Below are 21994 nucleotides of genomic sequence, written 5' to 3'. Positions count from 1 at the left end.
AATGGTGTGTGTATATCTGTATAAATTGAACTTCTTTGGATTTTAAATTGAAGATTTTACCTTGGACTCTGAAATTGGCATTTGAACCTTTTTTTTTTTTTTTCACATTTTTTAGACAAACTCAATCAAAAGAACAAAGATGATGAAAACCGGCACAACACTACTTATTTTATACAATTAGACATCAAAAATGTTTTACACACATAAACAGGCTGTTTGTAGTGGTAAAAAAAGTGTGTGTTCTGACCTGCTCCCCTCTGTAGATGACGTACTCTGCATACGCCAGCCCGTTGACGCTGGGTCGTCCTATGACTGAGTGGTGTCCAGGCGGCGCATGGGCCATTTTCATCGCACTAAACTGAAGAAACGACTTACCCAACGTCACTCTGCAGAACAGCATCTGCCTGAAATGCAACACACAGGATGATCTTCCTAATGGTAATGTCACATTATTATTTGTTTGATTCAAAAATAATAAGATGCCACAATAAGTTTATATCCATTAAGTTTCATTTTGCTCCCAGATTTTGCTTCCTGCAATAAGAGACAGCAGTGATACTTGTTGAGAAGAGATTTCAAATTCCTGTTCTCTGTTTCAATTCCATACAACATATTAATAATGTAAACATGCAACATCTAATTTTCATAGTACATTGTTTTTACAATTACTACACAAGTATCTTGTTTATGTGTTTGTGCCTGTAAACACCAAGAAACCCAGATAAGCCCCCTGTTTGAGAAACTAGAAGCTGGAGTACTCCAAAAGAAACCACGTTACTGGTGCATGTGTGGAGCTTATCCTGTTTTTTGAGCGCTGCTGACTACCTGTAAAGGCGAGGCTTTAACTATATGACGTTACAGAAACATAAACAATAGAGGCAGAAAAAGCATCTTATTTCCGCATCGATTACAAAACAGAATTTTGGGAATGAAAGAGGATTCCTATCTTTCGCTTTACGATCCTGTGTGATGATAGCGACTGGTGTTACAACACAGGAATTTTTAACTTTGGTACGACACTTCAAATTAATACCATTTCTGAAAGCGCAGAGAAAAATTATTGGTTATATTTTTTTGTTTACCTTCTTTTTCACAAACCTCCATCAAAAGCACATACAAAAATCAAGTTTATACAAAACATAGCAGCGGTTAGCTGTTGTCACTTCTGCAGTTTGAACAAATTACATAATCAGAACCTAACTCAAATTCGTACTTAAAGTGGAATTGGGACAAAGTCACTGACTTGTAGTTCTTTACTTACACACATAAAGTAGCAACTTGTTTGAAGAAACAAAAAGAGGAATATGCCACTATAGTAAAGAAGATGTTTTTACGAAAAAAAAATAATTAGACATTTCACCTGTGGCACACGTAGCAGGAGCGGTCTTTGTGGGTGGGACATCCTGTCCCTCCACCAATCCCATACACATACTGGTTGCTTTTGGAGGAATTCTCAGCAAAATAGATGCCAGCACCAAACATGCCACCAATGTAAGCATGTCGCTCATCAAAGCCCTTGTGGATGATAGCGTTGATGAAGGGAGAACCTGGCAGGAGAAAAAACACATCCACATTAAGGTCACAAATATATGCAAAAAACTTTGCCTGCAGACCTCCACTGTGGGAACAGGGACCCTTATTGTAAGCATGTGCATCCTTATATATAGGATAGGCCTCAAATATAAATAGCCATCAAAAACCACTCTCTATACTTTGGTTGCATAACCATTCCACAGCAGTTCAACAGCTTTAAAAAAATGGCAAAATTGAATGTTGGTCATAATGACTATACTGTGTGTAAATTTACCATGAAAGAGCATTCGCTCATTGTGATGGTTGTGATTTTCGTCGGCTATTTCCTTTTGTCTGTGTGCGTATCTCTCCCGTAGCTTCTTATTCACCACCTTTTGAATCTGCAGTCAGAGAAAAGAAATGAGGAACAGAGGGAGGGATGAAGAGTGAAGTAAAAATGTAATCATATTTGCAAATGCCTCTAACAAGACACCAAATTTAAAAATGACTTATTCTGTTTAAGTTAAGTTCAAAGTTTTGATCATTAACAGAGAGAGTTTTTGTATGTGCGTTTCGAGTACACACCTTAATGATGTTGTACCGGCTGAAGACTCCACCCGCATTGCCTCCATCTCGGTGTTCTCTGATCGTGCTCTGCAGCTGAGGAGAAAATAAAAAGACAAAAGACTATCAAAATTGCACACTTACACAAAGCTTTTTAAGGTTAAAATGGAGAACGTGTGGGATAAAACATGCTAATGCAATGCAGGATCCATATATTGTGAATTGTGATTCATACAGCTCTCTGAATGGCATGAGAGGACCTCATGATGAGTCATTTTTTACCTCAGCAGCCCAGGAGTGTTTTCATATTTAAAGTGGTATCCAATGGCCACCTCAAATAATATTTAAAACTTTAATTACTGTACCTGCTGTATTTTCTGTTAACTATGACACTTTTAATTCCATGAGGATCCATATCTGGTGTTTTACAAATTGCCATTTACACTACACAGGTATGCTCAGTTGATATTTTATAAGGTACACTTCGCTTAAACTAATTCAGTGTAATATAACCTTCCCGTTCAGGCTTGTTAAACAATTTTAAGAGGTGTTCATCTGAAATGTCATTTTGGAGGATGTAGTTTGTGTTATACAAAAGCATTCACCAGAACCACCAACGCATTCTCACTCCTAACTTTTGAAATACAGAAGCTTAGTCAATGGCTCTACACGTCAAAGTTTGATGCTCCAAGTACCCTCTAGCATCACGTTCGGACATTAAGGGACAGCATGTCAATTTCCACTTCTTACATGCATGATGTCTGTCGAGTTCCTGTCTGTTTCACCCGCAATGCCTGCCTGAACTCGACCCAGCATAGATAACAACAGAGGACGCAGGACAACTCCACTCATTTCCTTCATTTATTGAAATGAGGATCATTAAAGTATTTTCAAAATAAACTTCTGTATGAACAGAAAATGCAGTTTTCTGAATTGTTAAATGCATACTGCCTCGTTTCAAAAATAAACTTCCAAGCTAGGTTTACAAAAATACCAAAAGAACCTGGTTAGGTTTGGATAAGAGCTGAGAGTTCGGCTTTAAATAAGTACTTTTCTGACTAATGTAACACAAAGTAATATATGTCACTTAACATGCGATGCTATTTCAAAAAAAAAAGAATCACTCAATGTTGATTTTTAGTTTAACATAGAACAAAAATAGTGGGTCTACTGGGTAAAAGTCCTGTGTTTGTTTGACCAATCCACCTCCCTCTCCAGAGTTTGTTGCTCTATATTATGGCTGTTGCTCCAAGCATCAAATAATGACACGGTCCAGTGTGTCTCTACAAGCCCTGACACATCAAGCTGACGGTCGGTTAATACTGGGATGCTAGCACGCGGCTGTCATTTTAGGCTTATTGATGTGTCCAACACAATTGGCACTCATCATACATTGTCTGCTTTTTTACAGACGATTCAGCATGTTGAAACAACAGTGGAGCCCAACAGTAAGAGAAGTTGCTCTTACTGGCAGTTCAGCACAAGAAAAAGAACATAAGTGCAGGAAAGCAAAGTCAAGAAGTCGAAACAGACTTGTTTTTTAAGGTACGATTGTTTTTCTTTAGCCATTGAGCATTTTAGCAGATACGTCTCCTGATGGTTTGTGTTGTTGTTCACTGCTGCATGGTATATATGCTCTGTTCTTTCAACATCAGATTGTGTTGTTAATGTGCTAACTGGCAACCTAGTGTCAAAGCGGTCTTCCGTTTTAACTTCTCGAATGACAGTTACAGACCAACACCATCTCATGTTACGGAGGGGTACTTCCTCTTACGCAGGTGCAGAATATGTGCTGGTTGGCTGCAGTTTGGTGTACTCATGTAAAAAGTTTTGGCCAAAACACAGCAACATGAGGGGGCGCAACAGTCTGCTTTTGTTGCAATTAGTTCTTTGCATCACAAAGAGATGTTTGTGTAGTTTAGTCTATGCTCAGTGATAAAGATTGGTTTGGACAAACACTGACCGGTCCTGTAATAAACACTAGCTTCTTATAGGTTATGTTTTATTATCCTGCCTTAGTTCTAGTAGGTATACCTAATAAACTTGCACCTGAGATCACACAGAGCCATAAAATCGGCGATGAACTAGAGCGGCAACTCATTCACAGTAGATAACTAAACAATGCCCGTGGGAAATTTAGTGCAGCTGCAAAAGTGTGGAATCAGCAGCGAAAAAGACGAACTGACTCCCAAAAAGAATCTGAAGTAAAACCGTGCAGACGCTGATGGAGCCTTTGGAGAAGGTTTTCAATGATGTGGGCGAAATCATTTACCGCCTTTCATAAAATTAGCGATTATCCTAATGACTGAAATTATTGATGACTTTAATACTGCTGTGAAGAGGCAGAGGCACTTAACCTGGTATTCGACACAGTCTGAAGAGATCTCATGTCAGTCATTTTTCAGGTTCTCGAGTAAAAATTACAGTTTAAATTACCTGTTAAATTTCTGTTAACATCTGACGGTCCTCATTAATTTTAAATCCATTCAGACTGATATCTGCTGTCTATTTCAGTTACCGCTATCATTTACAAGAGAAATACAGTCAGTGGAGCAGCAGCACTGATATGAAGTCTATCGTGCAGAGCTTTGCTGTACTGTGGTGACACAATGTGGCGTCTCCTTTGTAAGATGTCCTAAGAATTACTAATGATGGACAACATACATATTTTAGAAATATGTCACACTGACTGAGCAGCAGCCAGATGACAGCTCATTGACAAAAGCAGCAATGACTATAATCAATCAGTCAATCAATCAATCAATCTACAATGTACGGAGTTCTAACTTAAAAGTTAAAGCAAGTAACAGCAGCAGAGCTCTCCCTGTGGACCTCTGTCTCTGGCAAAAAAATGCAAATGCAGTTGTGTCTCTCATGTGACGTAAAGTGATAAGATCTGCTGTGTTTACAGTTGCATAATTTTACTTCAAATTTTGCACCACAGACTGTGAGATATATGAGTAAGAGGGTCAAGTTCAGGGCACAATGTAATAATGAAGTATTATGCCCATTTGTGCGGGGACTCAGTGCCAATTGTGTACTTTGTAAGGGCAGCTGCAGTATGTACTGAATTGAAAAGAAATGGGGAACAACTCAGAACGCAGCAGCGGTGTCTGGATGAGTGTGTGTAAAAGTGAGTTTACGTACTTCCTCTTCAACAGACTGGAACTCCTTGTCGTCCGGTGCCAAGTCGATGAGCACGGTGCCCTGGCTGGAGCAGTGGAACGTCAGGTATGGGTTTGCACCTACAAACAAACATTTTGAAAGTGAATAATACAGGAAAGGATAAATGACGACACTGAATTTTATAACATATATTCACTCACACATCTATCCATCTATCTATAGACGTTATATATATATATATATATATTTATGTATGAAATATAATGGCACACACACACACACACACACACACACACACAGATATATACTGTATAAACATACAGATGTAAAATGAGCATTTTTTGTGTTTCTCAACTGGTTCAAAATAAGTTTGTCAAATAACACAATTTAACATTATATTAGGAGAACTTTTAAGATTACTTTCAGATTAAACATCAGTTTAATTTCAGTTAATCTGACAAAGGAACAATTGTGTAATCTTTCTGTGTGTGCGCGTGTCTGTGTGTGTCCTGACCTTGCTGGCCTCCCAGCAGCCTCTCGATGCCCTTGATAAGTTTGTGCCTGTGACCGTAAGCATTGATGCCGATCTCTTTCAGCTCCTCATGACCCATGTCTGCTAGCACATCCAGCGAAATCTGCCCGGAAAGAACAAAAAGTCAAGTTAGTCTTGCTTATGGTTGTCTTCAAATGGAAAAGAATATTTTATGAAAATAATGTCCACTAACTATACTAGCCATACTTCTAATTATACATCTGTCAACTAAATCTTATTTCTTTCTGTTGTATCTAACGGTAGAACATTACAGTTTTATGGTGACAACAGAAAATTATGCTAAAAAGTTCCAACAATGAATACAAGAGTTTGGCGATCTAAGACATATCTCTGAGACAATGGGTCTGACAAATATTCATGAGAGAAAGACAGAAGCGGCAAGAAGAAAAGGTCAATGAGTGAGTGGCAGTAATCAAACCATTGATATGCAAATTGGTGATGGTGAAGTTTGCTAGTTTTTTCACAGAGAGCAGAGATGAGATTCATGCTAGAGGCAGAGATAACTCCGCTTTTTAAACAGTAACCTTTACCTACTTTCCTTTGTGTTGCTGTGATTGCTGCTACTGCTAAACACTCTGCTGGGAGTTTACTGAGAAAAGCACCAGCAGAAATAAGCACAACTGGAATTTTGTCTGGCCCCAAAAAAGAATTCAAAAACCCCAATTTAATTTCAGAAATCATAGCAAAGAGATGAAAACTTTCAGGTTTTTTTTTTTTTTTTTACTCCGCCAGAAGCCTGAATGAGCTCTCTAACAGAGCAAAACACACCCAATTTAGACTAATCATCTAAAACTAATGAAAGTAACACATCAGCGTAGTTCTCACCACTGGCTGACACTTTATGCTGCCATTTCACAATTTCATCACAGTGTTGAAAAGCATCATCTAAACAATCTGCCACCTGGAACGTCAAAGTAAAACCCTTCTTCCACTGAAGTAAGCAAGTATATGCAGGTTCTTTAGCACGAGGGGAAAAAAAAAGCTAAAATAGGTGATAAATTCCTCTGACAGTAGACAAATATTTCTTTCTCTGGTATGTCATGTTCAAAGGTTCAAAGGTGCAAAACAGGGCTGCACCTTTTTTATGCTTTTGGCAGTCAGCACAGTGCTTGAGCAGATTTGCTCAGCCAACATTTCATCATAGAACTCCATTTTTAAAGCACAGTGAAATTTGAATGGGCGTCTACGAACTCCGAGTTCTGTAGCTAGGCAATCATTGCAATGTGATAGGGTTGGTTTGGGTACGGTAATCGGTACTGGTATCTTTTTTGAGTGCTGTACTTTTTCTATAATAGCAAAAAAGGAGTTTTTCTAACAAGCCGCAGTCAAAAAGCTGTTTAGACCCAATTCACATACGTGGAATAAGTACATAATTTAAAAAACAGTCACAAATAGCAGTGATACTAGGCTATTCTACTTTTCAGCTTAGTGGCACTTTTTTACACTTCAGTTGGTAACCTTAAAAGTCGGTAGTTTGATACCCAACCCTACAGCGCAGTCTGTGCAACCCTTATCTGTTTTGTTACGAAATCTTTTAGGTGCACAGCTCTTCCCTCAGACCTTCAGCGGAAGCTCTCTTGCCCAGTAATTTGCAGGGATGTTTGAGCCTTGCTTGGACTGAGACTGACCAAATTTGTGGCTGAGTCACCAAAGTTACAGATGGTCGCATCAGAAAAGAGAATAAATTTAGCATGTCAAACTGGATGTCATGTTTCCAACCCTGCTGATCAGAGATGGAGCCAATAAAACTATCTGTAACAACTGCAAAGTACTTCATCCTCCAAATAAAAGCTGTTTGTAACCTTTCCCACCAAAGACAAAGGCCAGATGTCAGTGGGTGTTAATGTTTTTTTTTTCGTCCACTCGGAAGGGACTTAAATAACTTCTTCTATTTCCTTCTACTAATTCTTTGCATCTTGCAAGATTATTGCATTCTTTCTGCATGAAAGGATTAACACTAGACAGTAATAAGCGCCAATCCCTATATTTTTTTGCATAAACTGTTCTATCAAACTTTATGTTGACAAAGAGTTTCCACTAATCCTCATCTACAACAACAAACAAATCAGCAGTGGGGCTTTGCAGAAGGGAACAGAAGGAGGATTCACACAGCAGAAAGTTAATGAGTTGTGTTCAGAGTTTTACTTTAAACAATATTGTTATTACCACATAATGAGTAAAACCATGGTTTTATAATAATCAGATATATAAAATGCACTGTTTCACATAATCAGTTTAAGTTCTGCATATCTCTTTGTTATGACTCTGAGTCATGGCATTCTGGAATAAAAATATACTTCTCCATTAACACTGAGCTGACTCTCACCTCTAACTCACTCTTCATCTGAATATTAATGACAGGTTGTTATACCTTTAGGGGAGCCAAGAATAAATGTAACACACATATCCTCTGTATCGCTCCCACTCTGCCTTCTATGCTTAGCCTTTTGCCCGGTGCCACCTTTCAATTTCACTTTCTATTTCCATCTGTTTTCTCTTCTCTCCATCTTCCCATCCATCTCCTTTTCCGTCTACTCGCCTTTCGTCTATATCTCCATCTTTTCCCTCTAGCCTCTCTCACTCCATCCATCTGTATGCCTCGTCTTTTTCTGTTGCTCCGTCGACAACACCACCTACTTCTGCTGTCAAACTCATTCTGTACGTCTCTGCCTGTTGTTTGTACATTAACATTTTCAAAATGCCTATCACACACTAGAAGACCTTGAAAAAGACTTTAAAAAGTCAAAAGTCTGACACCCTCTTACATCTGAAGACAATGTAAGTTTTTAGTCAATAACTATAAGAGACAGGCGATCTTGCAGAGTCATTATTTGCAAGACTGCTATTGAGATAATTTCCATCCAGCCCCCAGTGGAAAATGTTACACCAAACTCCCTTTAAAAATATGACACACTATCGATTCCTTAAAGTGATTGCAAAAAAAAAAAAAAAAAAACAGATAAAAAGGAGTCATAAGTAGATGATAGTAGACTGCATTAGCACCCAAACTTTACATTTTGCCGCTCGCTAGCAGCCTCTAATGGTTAGCTGTGCCACTTTAGTGGGAGAAGATCATGGAATAGAGAAGCAAACTGTTTCTAAAAATTAAAATTTCTCACTGAAATAAAAGCTGGTTGGTGGATCAGAATCACGATGAATTTAACACCTACTCTTGTTGACTCCACAACTTCAGGAGTTTCTCCTTCTTTTCCACAGAACAAGAGAACTGCGACTTGTTCCACCTTCTTGTACAGTCCCTTCCATGTTTACTGTCTAACCCGTTTACTGCTTCTTGTTTGGTGCTGGAGAGAGCAAAGCTATTGGTTGTTGACAACGTCACTGAAGTTCAGTATCTGCATCAGCCAAGACTAAATATGTTTTAAACATATTTGGGATTTTGTTTTGCAATGTACAGACAGGAAAAAGTCTGACATAAGACAGCTCAAACTAAGTTTTATCACAACCAAGGCTACGGGAGCGCACCATAACTCCAGCAAAACTCCTACATATATTCCAACATTGGACAGCGAAATCCTCGAAAAAATCGTGTGGTGTGTTGTAAGAGCATAAGAGTCTACAGCCATGCTAACGGCTCTATGAGGCTGTACTGAGGCACAGTGGTGTTTCGAGCTAAATGTAACTACTAACATCTTCACATGCTGATGCTAAGAAAGTGTGATGTTCACCGTGATCATCATCTTAGTTTAGCATGCAAACATTTGCTGATGAGCAGTTAAGACAAATTACAGTTGAGACTGATGGGAATGTCATTAGTTTTGCAACTATTGTGCCATAAACAAAGCTATAATGAGCCATAAAAATGTTGGACAAATTAAAATTTTGACGGCCCGTGACAAAAAGTTATGCGATCACCGGAGTTATTACAGCTCATCCAGGGGAAAACGACGATGTCTCGACTGATTTTTACGGCAATCCAGCTGTTGTTCAGATAATTCAGTCTGAACCAAAGTGGCGGACCACAGAGGAACACTGAGCCATGCTGCTAGAGTATAAACTGACATGAAGAATGTAAAATTAATCAACAACAAAAGAAAGTGATTAAAATAATGAATTTAACACAAGACTGAATTACCTGAAAGTGACAAGACAATGACAAGCTTGAACTATAAAAGTTGGATATTTACATCATTCTTGTTCCCTCTGATTTTTGTTTTCTGCCAGACACAGAAAAAAATATGTGTGTGTTTACCTGTTCCCGCTGAAAGATGTCTCGGAGGTGTTCCAGACCTAGACTCTTCAAGAACTGGTTGATGGTCATGTCGAGCAGAGCTGCAGAGACACAGTGATGTCAGCTGGGTTAATCGAGGAGTCTCAGCTGATCTTCATGTTTACATCACACTGGCATGTTTTCCTTTTTGAAAGTGAGAGCCTCTGATATAGGATACAACTTACTGTATGTACTTTCTCCTTCCTTCCTGTCAGACCCAGAAGCTCCATCTGCTGGTCCAGTGGCTCCACCCACAGTGATGTCACTAAGGGGTGTGGTCAGGTTGTCTATGCTACTGGCTGCAGACAGACAGGACGGGGATGGAGAGGGAGAGATGACCACACCCCCCGACGCACCTGTACTCACCACACTTGCACTCACCTGAGAGTGGAAGAGAAAAAAAATTAGTTAAAAGGGCCAACGAATCAAGCTTTATTGCTAAACTATTGTACATATGTTCCTGGTTTTAAATAATACAATTTTTTATTTTTTTGTTTGTTTGTTTGTTTGTTTTTTGTGTTTTGTTCACATGCTTTCATGACAGCTTTGCAATTGGTTGGACAACTCTGACTCAAATGCATAGTGGGGCAAAGTGGAGACATGTTGTCCATTTTTAAATACAGTCATTGGTGTGGATACTCACCACAGTGGCCTGGGGTTTTAAACAGCTTGGCAGGGCATCTGGTGGCATGGCGTCAATCAACAATGCTCTGATGTCATCAGCCTGCAACAGACAGAATGACAAGATGTAGATGGATTGTTAATGTCCTGCAGCGATGTATTTTGTTTCTTATGAAATCATCTTTTCAGTTCTAAGTGGAGGTTTTTTTTTTCTATCAAGAGCAGAAACGTCTTGCTGCCAGGTTGTTTGTTTATGTTTGCATCTTTTTTTGTGTGCGTGCAAAGCCTTGAAATACACAGCCAAGAAGAACAAACTAACAGCATCAACCACTTAACATCCACTGAATGAATGGTGGGGGCAGGTCCCAACTTTGAAAAGTATCTCAAAACTAACATGCAGCTGTAAATAATACACATCTCAAATTTTCAATTCAGAGCCAAACTCTGTTGTCGGCTCTTTGTTCAGCGCACTTTGAAGCAGCAGTTGGATTATCTAGGTTGTTTTCAGGACAGCCTGAACAGCAAGAGGCTGAGTTTGATGGTTTACAAATGACCTAACTGTACAGTTTTCTCTGTATCTACTGTGTTAAATAACACTTTTTTCAAAGTCAACATGTACACAGCTACGCATATAGTTTTTGTGTCATCTCATCTGTGGAGATTAGCCCACAAATCTGTAGCAGAAAGTGGGCTAATTTAAGCAAAATCACAAGTTGCACTTCACTTCCTCTGAACGTCACCTTTAGGGGAGACTGTCAAACCCTGGTACCTACAGGCAAATAAGAAATCCTATCAGGAGGCTCATTAGGAAGCCTCATTAGGATGCAAGGAGTTTCGATGCTACCTATTCTAACCTTAAAAATTTCTGCAATCTTTCTTCATGGTGCTCATCTGTCTGAATAGTTAACCATAACCAGTCAAACATCAGTTGAAGCTAACGATATTGCCACGGGCTGATTCATAACAGGTACAAGGCTCCTAATATGAAGAAATGAGGACTGTGAAACATATCCAAGAAAGCTTCTTGTACCGTTGCCAAGTCCAGCGGCGTCTGTCCCTCCTGGTTCTTCATGGTGGGATCGGCTCCATGGGCCAATAGCAGCGCACAGAGCTGAGTCCGTCCCTTCTGGGCCGCCTCGTGGAGGGGAGTGAACGCCCACTTGTCTGTGGCGTTGACACACGTGTTGTACTTGATCAGCAGGGCGGCTATGTCCACGTGCTAGACGGAGAAGAGGTGAAGAGGAGGAAGGTGGAGGAGGTGGTGACAGACACAAAATGAAAGGAGAAGGAGGGATGTAAGGGAAATCAGACATTAGAAAAACGAGAGCAAGAAGAAGAGGAGGTGGTGGTGGGAGGACAAAGAGAGACAACAAGCATTTAACGAGAGCAAATGTGCGAAGAATGCTGAATGAGTGCTATAAAAAAGTGAGAGAAAAAAATTTAATATGTGGGTTTCTGTGGAACAGAAACAGCGTGAATTATTAACTCCATCATGATTTTTGTTTTCCCACAGCTCTTTCCTTTCCCTTTCTTCCTGTACCCCCCCCCCCCCATCATCTGTCTCCAGCTCTTGTCTTTGCCTCAAACACAATGCAGCTTATTTGGAGTACCAGTGGGGGGGATGCGGAAGTGTGTGTATGCGTATCTCCAAAACGCAAAGCTCATCAAGTTTTCATTCGAACATGTGTTTCATGACTCTTTCAGGAGCAGGATGCTGTCAAGCTATAAGTACAACGTGGCTGAGAGACAACCCAGGACACCAAATGAATGAAATACAACATGCATACATGTCCTCAGAGACATGTATGCATGTTGCATGCATTCTGTGATTCATCATTTGGTCAGAAAATAATTGAGAAAAAATGGCATCATCAATCATAAGTTGCCAAAGCCCAAGAGGTCAAATTATCTCAAAACACAAAGGTATTTTATTATATTTTAGAGAAAAAAAAACACCAAATCTTAATTTTGGCAGCTGAAATCCGTATATTTTTTGTTTTAGAGATAAACATGTACTCGCTTATCAAAATTGTTGATTAATTGTGAGTACCATCAAGTAATAGTAATTAAAGGGTGACTTTTGTATTTTCCAACCTGGACCCAATTTTGCAACATTTTTGTGTCTAAGTGACTAATGGGAACAATAATTTATGAATTTGGTCCAATATTGAGCAAGAGGGCTGCAGCTGGCAGCAGCAAAACAGGCTGCAATTTAACCACTGGGGGCATGTTAGCACCGTCAATTTACATCCACTTAAAGCATAATGCTTTTGTCACAGACAGGCTCAAATTAAAATTTTAAATTTCTGTCATGTAAAGGATCCCTTTAGAGATAGAGCTTTTGAGTAGATCCTTTTTGTTTTGCAGAAACAACCCCAAAATCTTTATCATCAAATCCACCACACTCCATAAATTATTTTAATGTGTGTATAGCCAGGATATTTCCACATCTAATTGGGTGAATTAAGAGTTTATTTCAACCAAACCAGACTTAGTGATTGTTGTAAGAGAGGAGAGAAGAACCGAGACAGGCGTTATTACTTTTATTTGTTTCTGTCAACTTTGAATAAAGTGTTTTTAGGATGCTAAAATTGCTGTTGGATGGAATTTGTGGCGGTAGTGATTTCTGAATGTTTCTGATTTTTTTAAAAAAAGGCTCTTTCCATGACCTTACTTTCCAAAAGTTTTTAGACACCTTTAAGTGGATGTAAATTGATGGTATGAACATGTCCTGAGTGTTTTCACTGTAGCCTTTTTGACACTGCTAACTGCAGCGCTCTCAGTCAATCCTGGACCACTTTCAAAAATTGTTCATGTTAAAAAAGCAAACATGCACTTTAATTGACAAACTGCCTCAGCAGTAAGTTGAAGAGTTCACACTACTTTCACTGGATACGAGTTGCACACTGAACTAAATACGAAAATACCACCAGATATCAAAAATAATAAGAGCAGCATCTCTGAATTGAACTTGTGAACTGAACTCAAGTCTGCAGTTCAAGTTAAAAGCGTGTGTGTCTGTGTGTGTGTGCGTGTGTCTTACCCCATAAGAAGCAGCATTGTGTAAAGGTATCAGCCCTCCTTTATCCTGCGCATTCACATCGGCTCCATGCTCCAACAGATACTCAGCTACCTCCAAGTTGTTATAGCCGGCTGGAGAGCACCACAGGGGGTCGGGTTGTATGGAAAACACAGCAGGACAGAAAGACGGATGGTGGTGGAGAGATAGAGGCAGATAAAAAGAGAGAATGAGGAGAAACAAAAATGCAGTCAGGTAATGAGAGAGGAGGAAAGACAGAGAGACATGTCAGCCTACATTAGCTGCAGTGTGACAGCGTATAATCATCTTTTCCCTTTACAGGCGAGAACATCAAGGCAGAGGGTGCGTGGGTGTGTGTCTAAGTGGTCAGATCTATGAAAAAAAAAAAACGCAGACCTTCAAAGTGTTTTTCAGCAGTTTCTTAACTTTCAAAGTACTAGTTGTACTGCAAAACATTTTCTAATTAAGACATACTTCATCACACAAAAGCTACCCTTGTCATGACACTAAAAATAGTCTAAAATGCACAGAAGAAGACAAAGGCAATGAGGATTATATGGAGAAACACTTTCAAAGCTGAAACCACAAATCAATTCCCAATTCATGATAACAATATTTCTGCTGAGGAGGATGCCATTTAAGACACTATGCTTTAACTAACCTTAAGCAAGGCATCATAAAATTTGTTTGTGGTGCATGAAGGTAATCTTCACATCAGACCGGAGTTTGGGCTCATCATTTAAAAAAAAAAAACTTGATAAAAAATATTAAATAGCACGAAGATAAAAACATAATATCTTAAAAGTGACCCTTCCTATGACATTTTGAGGTAAGGCTTGAAAACATTTTTGGTTTATGTTTTTTATGCAGAATGGTGCGCCTCTTGTATCTCTGAAGCTGATGTAATGATTACAGATCCTGAATAAATACATGAGGATGTGTGCGCACACTTCTGAGGACCTACAGTATCTCTGCTGTGGGGATTTTTGACACTTCATCAAGTTTGTGTGAGATTCAAGGTTATGGTAAACTTTGGCAACTACTGTTCTGTCACCATAAATTAGTTCCCCATCTCCAGCTTATCCAAAATGCTGCTTCCCAACAATTTCCAAAAAAGGACAATACTCATCTTTGTCTCCATTCCTGTGCCATTTAAAACTTATTTTTTTAATATCCTGCCTATAATTTAATGGTCTGCATGGCTCCTAGTTTTATTTTAGACATGTTAATGCTGAGATCCTGTGGCCTGTAGGTCTCCTGGCTGTTCCCTGCACTTACTATATTACCATATAGTTTAGTCAAAGACTCACAGCGCTACAGCTCTAATTTTAGCAGCCATTTTCAAGTCTACTTTTAATTTATGCATTTTTGCATTGAGCTTCCTGAAATCAATGCAGATTCGTAAGGGGGCCATCCTTCTTGAAGAGAATGACCACTGGACTACACAACTCTGAGTTGGAGGGCTCGATCACTCCCAGTTTACGCATCTCCTCCACCTCATGTTTCAGTTTTCCCACAGCTGTTGTGGGACACGGTCGCAAGTGGGGGACGTTGACAAATTGGTCATCCATCCTTGAGGCGAATGACATGCTCAATGAGGGTGGTTCTGCCTGGGCTGGCAGAGACCAAGGAAGGAACCTTTCTTGAAGACCTGGAGGACCTGTGCTGCTTGGTCTGGTTTGAGATATGCCAGCACAGGTGGAGTCATCATGGTGAAGGTCTCTAGTCCCGTCTCCACCTCCTCTTCACTGTCCACCCTCTTCGCCAGCAGAACCTCCCTCGGGGCCTGGATTTGATGGATCTTCCACTTGTTCAGGAGGTTCACATGGTAAATCTGCTTTGCTTTCTTCTTCTCCATCTCATAGGTGACAGGGCCCATCTTGTGGGTGACGAGGTATGGCCCTTGCCATTTTGCTCGGAGTTTGCTAATGTACAAAGGGAGAAGCAGCAGGAACAGGCTAGAATGCATGGTTCTGGGCCTGTTGGTCATACCAGGTTTCCTGGCTTTTCTGGGCCTCACGCAGGTTCACCTCTGCCTCCTCACAGTAACTCGCAAGTCGCTCCTTCATCTCCAGCATGAACTGCACCACCCCTCTGTCACTCTGCGTGGTGGAAGGTGCCTCCCAGCCTTTTTAGAGCAAATCCAGTGGCCCCTGGATGTACCAGCCATAGAACAGTTCAAAAGGGGAGAAGCCCGTTGACGCCTGGGGTACCTCACGGTAGGCAAAGAGCAAAGACGGCATGCAAAGGTCCCAGTCCTTGCCAGTGTCAGCATCTTCTTTAATGTCTGGTTAAATCTTGCTTGTATAAGAGCTGTATCAGCCTGGAAGTGAAGTTGGTCCCTCAGTCTGACAGGATCTCATCTGGCATCCCCACTTTGGAGAGCAGCCACAAACCAGGTGGCTGGTTTTCCAGCCACCTGGTGTCCGGAAACCCAGGTAAGTCCCAGCCCAAGAGGACAGCAAAAGGGAACTTTTCAACCAGCCCAACAGGCAACAGGTTAGGTCATTCATTCAACAGTTAAGTCAGCTGTGGGGTAGGGATGCTTATCCCCATGAACACACAAAATGTCTTCCTGTCTGCTGTTGTCCACACTACTAACTGGAACCAGATCCTATTTAACCAGAGACATGAAGCTCCCACTGTCCAACAGAGGAGTAACTTGAAGGCCAATAACAGTCAGTCTTATGGCACCGTAGCCTCACATCCCCGTTCCCCACATCAAGCAGTAGCATGGCATAGCAAGCACCGGCGAGCAGAAGCTTTGTGGCCTGGCTGCTGACAGTAAAAGCAAACAAGGTCCTTACCTGGTCCTCATTGGTTTGGGGCAGAGCTGAATTTACCAGGAGGCTCCTGGCAAGGCTTTCACTTCGCAGGCCGGTGCTGAGGTTGCTGTGGTGATGGTCGGTGTGCTGCAGTGTTGGGGCATGCAGTTGGTCCTCCTCTCTGAGCGTTGAGGTACTGCAGGGCCAGCTTGGCAGCAACCAGACCCTCCGTTGGCTCATGCTCCTTCACCCAGATTCTCACCTCCAAGTACCCGCAGTAGCTGCTCCAGGATGATGGCCTCACCGATCTCCTCCTTTTTGTGCTGCTGTGGTCGATTCCAGCACGAGAGAGAGAGACCCTTCAGGCTGTGGTAAGTCTCATGGAGTTTTCGTTGGCTGGTGCCACAGTGGATCTGAACTACTGCCGGTACATCTCTGGAGAGATGTCAAATTTTGCCAGGAGTGCTGCCTTCAGGTCGCTGTAGCAGTGGGCCTTACTCCTCATCCATTGTGGTGCATGCCAACAATGCCTTCCCAGACAGCAGACAAAAAAGTTTGCATGCCCACTCACTCTCTGGCCAGTTCCATGTTTTAACAATGCACTCAAAGCGCAACAAAATGTTTTCAATGTCCTCACCCATTTGGTACTGTGGTATCTTTGGCTCAGAATAATGTCTATACTATGGCCTTGGCTGCTCAGGTCTGCTGCTAGTGCCTTGTGACTGTAGAGGGGACACATCTGATGACGCTGCCAGATGCATACAGCGTGGTGCTGGCGTTGGCAGGTCAAGCCTGGGACTGCTTGCGGTCTCCGTGCTTGGCGTAGCAGCAGCATATGGTAGGTTCAGGTTCGTGGGGCTTGGACAGGTGGCTGGGTGGCGGGTTGAGACATCTGGCCAGCTCGTGGAAGGGAGTCCCTCAGGCTCCGGATTTCTGCCAACAGGCCCTCCTCCCTCCTATTATGTGCTGCCAAAAAAGTCTCTCATCATCGATAGTTCTCCACCCAGCCCACCTGTTGATGCTGGGGTGACAGTGGCCACCCAAGACTGGACCTCTGCCTTATCTTTCACAGACGACGACAACAACTGCAATCGAGACATGACTACCCTTATCTGGCCGAAATGGCCCCCTTTTAAACTCGTAGCCCCTCCCCCTGGGCTTGTCTTATACATTGTAAGCGCGCGAGAGCGCTCAATTTCATCAAGGAAACAGTTCGGCTCTGTTTTACCAGTCTACCCCAGACATGGAGGACAACAGGTGCGTCTACAGCGTCTGGTGAGTGGCCACTTGTATGGGGATGTGTGTGTTTGAATGTATGCATACAGATGGAGCAGAACAATGGAGCATGTACCCTCAATCGTGCTACTAAAACAGGTAAAGGAAAAAGAGATTGTTGTGAGTTTGTTAATGCTGGGTGAACACAGAGGGGAACACAGAATGCGTGGCATGTGTGTGCGTGCTGCCAGCAGCAGCGGCACTATGTGTGGGTACATGAGTGCGCTGCCCGCTGTCAATGACAGAGCGGCTCCGTCATAATGATATCAACTTTTGAGTGTCCTAATTGAAGTATCATAGAGCACCAGTGTGGCTTCAGACCAGCCACCCGAGAAAAAAAGGGATATGCAAGCTAATGCGTTAAAATATAGCGTTATCAAAAATCATTCATAAATTGCTAAGTTGTTCCAACCTGCCTGTCTATGAAAAGTGAACTTTTGCCCTCAAGACTCAAGCTGTCTGGGTGTGTGTTTATTGCCTTGTTCTTGGCACTGTAATAAGACAAAGTCCCAGGAGGTTCTGGGAAGCTGCAACCAGAGTGATTGGCACCAGCAAATATGCCACATTCAAAGGCACTTAAATCCTGCAAACTTCAGCCAAACAGTAAAAACCTCTGACTTAATCCTTTATTTTAATGTGTATGTAAAGTGAGATTTGCACAATCGGGGAGGTGTTTACTTATTTAAATGTGTGTGTGTAGCTTTTTGTTTGGTAATTCTACATGCATATTACCTGCAAGGTGCAGAGGTGTCGAGTTGCGTCCCTGTGTATCTCGACAGTTAATGTTGTCGGGGCTACATAACTTCTGCACACGGGCCAGGCAGCCTTTCTTAGCGGCATCCAGCAGCGCAGCATCTCCCCTCAGCAGGTCTTGGATGTCAGTGTCCCCGTCCTTCACTAGGTCGAGAGGTGTGTTCCCGTCTCGGTTCTTCTTGGTGGGGTCTGCTCCGTGCTGGAGAAAGGAAGCACAATTAGACAGGATCTGCAACAAAAACACTTTTTGCCCTAACAAAGACAAAATTTATAAACTGAATGCTGGTACAAAACATCAGCAAGACTTATTTCTAAAAAAAAAATTAGTCCCTAAATTCCCTTGTCATTTGATCCCCATGGAAGCGTTTTACTCAGACGAGGAAGAGACGCAGACAAGTGACAAGTGAGGAGAGGAAGGTAATTCACCGGAGAGAAGAAGAGAGAGAGAGAGAGAAGAAAAGGAGGTAGGGAGGTGAGGACAGGACATCCAGTGAAGTGGAAAACACCACACACCCTGGAGATGGGCTGGAAAGCAGACATTTTCATCGTTCAACTGTCTCCTAGGTTACGGTTTAACTTGTCATTTTATTGTACGTTTTGAAAATCCACTCATTAAAATTTGATGTTGTGGGACCACTCCCCTGGGTATCCACTGCTGGCCTGAAACTGTCCGTTATACATCTCTAATGGCTGTATTCCTTTTTTAAAAGTTTTTGAACCTATCCATGTTCTCATTTTTCTGCCCTACTTCTACATTTCTATTATCTCTTTGCTGCTGCTGCTGTAATCATATTCTCGCTGTAATTTATTCACTATCCAGGAAAATTAGAAGAGAGACCCATTTAAGTAATAATTGGGGACATTTACATATAAATACATGTCGGTTTTGTTACTCTTCCATTGGATTTTAGCCTATATTCAGCTCATGAAAGATTTTCCATTTACAATAGTGAACAAATCTGGAACCTGTAAGCTCTCTGAAAGATTATCTGACTCATAAAGTATAATGCATTTCACATTTTTAATTTGTTTACAAACAATATCGAGAGTTTACAGTCATACCAGCGTTTCTATCAAGCTGTAGTCAAAGTCTGCTTAAATCTAAGTGCATGCAAAAAAATGCTAAATATAACAATGCTGTCATGCCGATTTTTACCAGGTGTAATATTTACCATGTTCAACATTTTTTTAGCATGCTAATATTTGTTAATTAGTGCTAAAACCAAGCTAGAACAGAGGCTGATGGGACTGTAATAAGTTTTTCATCTATTTTTGTAGGGCCCAGTTGTTAAATAAAAGCATTTGACCTGGATTAAATGATCCAGAATTGGAAATCCAGTTTTGCTATTTGGGATCACCTAATCTGTCTTCTTTATATAGCACATTTCATACATAAAATGCAGCTCAAAGTGTTTTACATGTGAGAGTACTAAAGTTCTAAAACTAACACATAGAAAATAAAATAAAATAAAACAAAATAAAATCATTATACAGCACTGGAAACCATTACCCTGGAAAGAGGTTGGATTGGATCAACCTGATCCAGATACAAACTTGTCAAGATGACCAAATCTGAATAATCAGCGCTTCAAATGAGCTAACATATTACAATGTAGGCTGCTCATTATGTAAAGAACAACAGGTAGAATAATCAGCACGGGGTCACGTAAAGTGTTTTTATTTAATAAGACAGAAAACAACGTTAGGGCTGCTATTGGCAGAAATTACTTTTAAGCGTCATTTTATTTGATACAAGGTTAGAAGTAAAAGTTAAAATTTCATGTTTTTGGTTTGATATTGACAGCTGTTTGGGAGATTATTTTATGGGGACTTGTGTTTTTAAAAATATCGATTTATTGATACATATCTTTCTGAAAATTGAAAACTGTATTGTTTTTTTAATTTTCTCTTATTGTTAACGTTTACTGCAGTCCTTCTGATGTTGTCTGACACCGTCCAAAACAGGAAAAGCTGTTTTTGCCATGTTATGGCCCTGTTACATTTATATTTTAATACAAAAATTTAATTTCTATGTCCCAACGTAAATTTGCAGCATCACAAATATCAATATTGTAATTAGAATTTCCAGTATCGTGACACCAGTATTGGGTACAAAATCCTTTTTTCTCTTTGACATAATTAAAGCCTAATAGCTCTCCTAATTTTACTTTGTCTATGTCATCACTGCAGTAGTTGAAAAAATAGAAATGTGCAAAATATGAATACATTTATATTGAGCACATGATACAAATATTGTATTGTCCACCCCCTTCTGTTGGGATCAGGATAATCCTGATATATTGGATCAAAGGTATCCCAACCCAGATCAAAAGTCATACGAGTTCACACAATTCACGCCAACTGCAAACAAGGCAGATCCTCCTCTAATAGAGGAGGAATTCATTATGCTCCTGCACTTCTTTCCTCACAAAGAAAATGCTAATATGCATTTTGTATATCTCAAAAGATCCCTCCAGAATATCACAGTAAAGCAGCAGAGTTTTATTCTGAGCACAAATCCAACACAGAGGCGGGACAATAAAAAGTTGACAACAAACATAGCAGACAAAAGAAAACCTACTGCTGAACTCTGGAAAAGTTTATTCAGAAAGAGAGAACAGTTGCATCCCGAGGCCATGGCAGATTAACAACAAAGAGCGGGAACACTCGGTTACTTGTGTGCATGTGAGTGTGTTTTACAGGGGAAACGAGGGCGCTGCCATGTGTACACAAGAATCACAATCATGAGCTGAGTACAGTCAGTGTGAGGATTTTCCAACCAGAGTGGAAAAATGCCAAAACTTCCCACCACCTTGAGGAATCGATCAGCTGTGTGTGTTTCTAACCTCAGCCCACATAAGTGTGGCCTGAGGGAGATTCTGTATCTCTGAACTCCACGGCTACTCTGAGAGCACTTCACTGATATTTATCTGCAGATGAGTCTCACACACTGACATTACGTCCATCACTGAGGTTACGCCAGACGAGAGCGAACAATAACTTGTAATAAACTCCCACTGAGAGCACTGAGCCTTGTGTTGGGTGAACATAAACAAAGCTGTTAAGGCAGATGGTGTTCCTGGACATGTGCTGAAGTCCAGCTACAGAAGTACTGGTCTTTATGAGCACTGAAAAGCACCTCATTGTTGCAGCGCAGAGTTCTTACTTGCTTCAAGTGAGCAACTACAGATGGGTGTCAAATTAAGGGAAAACCCATCATAAAGTGTTGCAGGAAAGTGTTGGACTACTGTGACTCTTCAGAACAGTTTCAGTTCAAAGCAGGGATTTGACCTTTCTGGATTAATTCCGGATTTTCAGACTTGAAAAAGTCTCTAGTTTGGGCAGTGAATGGTAGTTACCTTGACGTCATGCATTGGTTTGTGAGGTCCTGTTTAAAAGCCTCAAGTTCGGCACTTCATCCATCACTATCTTGGGTTTTTGAGGAGCCATAACTGACAATATTTGGACGAGGGCATGGATCTGACTCCCATACCCCTTTCCCAACTAAACTGGCGCTTGCACACAGGTTTTTAAACACAGGAAAACACTAAAAATGG

The 21994-nt window shown here is 40.9% G+C and overlaps 1 protein-coding gene across 2 annotated transcripts in view; it reads right to left on the bottom strand.

Moving 5' to 3' along the window:
* The window catches only part of LOC121959502 (poly [ADP-ribose] polymerase tankyrase-1), a 114466-nt gene that overhangs the window by 5348 nt on the left and 87124 nt on the right, over window positions 1-21994 (bottom strand). For both annotated transcript variants that reach the window (XM_042508835.1, XM_042508836.1), the window contains 12 exons: window positions 18417-18636; window positions 13648-13757; window positions 11635-11823; window positions 10627-10707; window positions 10169-10364; window positions 9966-10045; window positions 5717-5837; window positions 5224-5321; window positions 2098-2172; window positions 1808-1913; window positions 1361-1547; window positions 248-404 (listed from right to left, as the gene is read on the bottom strand). In XM_042508835.1, the coding sequence (XP_042364769.1) occupies window positions 248-404; window positions 1361-1547; window positions 1808-1913; window positions 2098-2172; window positions 5224-5321; window positions 5717-5837; window positions 9966-10045; window positions 10169-10364; window positions 10627-10707; window positions 11635-11823; window positions 13648-13757; window positions 18417-18636 (1620 nt within the window). The remainder of the gene's footprint in view (window positions 1-247; window positions 405-1360; window positions 1548-1807; window positions 1914-2097; window positions 2173-5223; window positions 5322-5716; window positions 5838-9965; window positions 10046-10168; window positions 10365-10626; window positions 10708-11634; window positions 11824-13647; window positions 13758-18416; window positions 18637-21994) is intronic.

Source organism: Plectropomus leopardus, chromosome 20 (assembly GCF_008729295.1).
Source record: "Plectropomus leopardus isolate mb chromosome 20, YSFRI_Pleo_2.0, whole genome shotgun sequence".
Classification (NCBI taxonomy): Eukaryota; Metazoa; Chordata; class Actinopteri; order Perciformes; family Serranidae; genus Plectropomus; species Plectropomus leopardus.
This window is presented reverse-complemented; position numbering and strand designations above follow the sequence as displayed.